The sequence below is a fragment of the Monoraphidium neglectum genome (genome assembly GCF_000611645.1).
Source record: "Monoraphidium neglectum strain SAG 48.87 unplaced genomic scaffold scaffold06563, whole genome shotgun sequence".
Lineage (NCBI taxonomy): Eukaryota > Viridiplantae > Chlorophyta > Chlorophyceae > Sphaeropleales > Selenastraceae > Monoraphidium > Monoraphidium neglectum.
In genome coordinates, this window is record NW_014007081.1 from 1 (window position 1) to 2,146 (window position 2,146).

The 2,146-nt window shown below is 65.6% G+C and overlaps 1 protein-coding gene across 1 annotated transcript; it reads left to right on the forward strand.

Annotated features, from left to right (window-relative positions):
- Window positions 1–508: 508 nt before the first annotated feature.
- MNEG_16597 (phospholipid-translocating ATPase) lies at window positions 509–2,065 on the forward strand (the record flags this gene model as incomplete). Its single annotated transcript, XM_014034933.1, has 4 exons — window positions 509–592; window positions 1,020–1,181; window positions 1,578–1,730; window positions 2,063–2,065. 4 exons carry the CDS (start codon window positions 509–511, stop codon window positions 2,063–2,065), a joined length of 402 nt encoding a protein of 133 aa, XP_013890387.1.
- Window positions 2,066–2,146: the final 81 nt, after the last annotated feature.

The window sequence follows — 2,146 nt, forward strand, 5'->3', positions numbered from 1 at the left end:
GCCAGTGGTGATGAGGGGGGGGGGTGGGGAAGGGCGAAGTGGACGGCGCTCAGCGGGTGTGCTTGCAGGTGGCAGCGAAAGCAGGTGGCGAGCGGGTGGCAAGCGGGTGGCGGTCGGTGCGTAGGGCGCTGGAGGTGGTTGGAGGCAGGCAAGCGCAAGCGTGAACAGCAGCGACTGGCGGCGCGGAGCCGAGGGCGCTGTTGTTTGGATCGCAGCTCGCGGCGGCGTGAGCAGCCAGCTCTAACCGTGCAAAGCGGCCAAAGCGGGGGCGAATGCGGCCGCAGCAGCGCCGGCCGCTAGCGAGACAGTAGGGCGGGACCCCACGCCTGTCAGCGTCGCAGCAAGTCCCCGTGCAGCCGTCCCCAGCTTGCAGCCTGGCACACCTATCACAGCGCTCATGCACACACGCCCGAGGCGCTCAGCGGGGCCCAATGCCGCTTTCAGATTTATTCATGCCACGCATCCCCTGGGGAATGAACTCAGATTCCTCATTGCACCCCTCCGTCCCATGGAAAATCAGGTGTTCGACTCGTCCGAGAAGCGGTTTGTCACCCGCACGTGGCGGGACGTGCGCGTCGGTGACGTCATCACGGTGTTCAAGGCGCGTGGGGCCCCGGGACACTGGCAGGCGGCCGCCCCCTGGCAGCACCTGCGGATTCGCTGGGGGGGAGGGGCGGGGATGATGGGCCGGTGCGTCTGGACCGTGCGGCGACGCCTCTGGTTCCTCGGCGCATCTTGAGCGTGGCGTCGCGCCGCAGCTGCCACCGTGCGACGACTTGACACAGCTTGACCCCTGCCTGCGCGCACGCCCAAGGCCCCAGACTGATTTACGTAACCAGCGTAATCCATCTACCAGCAGCCTTGACCTCCCTGTTGCAACACACACACACACACACACACACACACACACACACACACACACACACACACACACTGTCAGACACACTCACACCCACCCACACACACACACACACACACATGTAAACACACATACACACACGTCCATCCCACCCCCCCAGGACGAGTACTTTCCCGCCGACCTACTCTTCCTATCCGCCGAGAACGAGGACGGCCTGTGCTACATTGAGACCATGCAGCTCGATGGCGAGACCAACCTCAAGATCAAGAAGGCCCTGGACGAGACCAAGCACCTCACACGCGACAGCCTGGGGGAATTCGAGGTGGGGGGGGGGTGGCGTCTGTGCGGGCGTGCACAAGTGTATTTATCTTGCGCGCGCACGCGTGTGTGTGTGTATGTATGTGTGTGTGTGTGTGTGCGTGCGCGTGCGTGTGTGCGTGAGCATGCGTGCATGTGTGTGTGAGTGTGGGCGAGAGTGTGCGTGTGTGTTTCAAAGGGGGGTCCAAGGCAACGTTATCTGTTGAAAGGCAGCCATGGAGACAGGATGCTAAAAGTTGAGTGACCAAGTGCAGAGGGCCGCACAGCACGCATGCAGGTGCCTCCGCGTGGTGTGGCGCACACACCTCGCGAGCCTCTCGGCGCCCCCGGCGTAACCGCATCGTCACCCCCTCACCAGACCCCTGGGTTCCCCCGTCCCGCCGCGCGCCGCCCCTGCCAGGCCACCGTGCGCTGCGAGCCGCCCAACAGCCGGCTGTACCACTTCACGGGCAACCTGGAGATGGCCAGCGCCGCCGCCGGGGAGGCGGCCGTGGTGCCCGTGCCGCCGGCGGGCGTGCTGCTGCGCGGCTGCAGCCTGCGCAACACGGCGAAGGTGCACGGCCTCGTGCTCTATGCGGGTGAGCTTGGGCCGGCGGGCTCGTGGGGGGCGCCGCGGTTGTTCGAAAGTTGTTGGGTTTTTTTCGGCGGCAGGGAGGGGGGTGGGTCGGGATGAGGCGCCCAAGGGGGACGGCCGACTCGCGAGGGGCGCGGCAGCGCATTCACTGCAAGCGGTGCCCGCATCGCCGTTTTACGGCTTGCCGCGCTGCGGTGGGCGCCCTCGACACTAGATCACCGCGCAATCCAACGCAACAGACTCAGGGGGGGTCCCCGCCCCCCCCCCCCCACACACACACACACACTTACACACATCCCACCTGGCCTCAGTAAGGGAAGGCAGCAGGGAGGGCTCCCTTCCCTTATCCCTTCCCTCCCCTGCCCTTGGCCATGAGCACCCATGGTCACCAACAT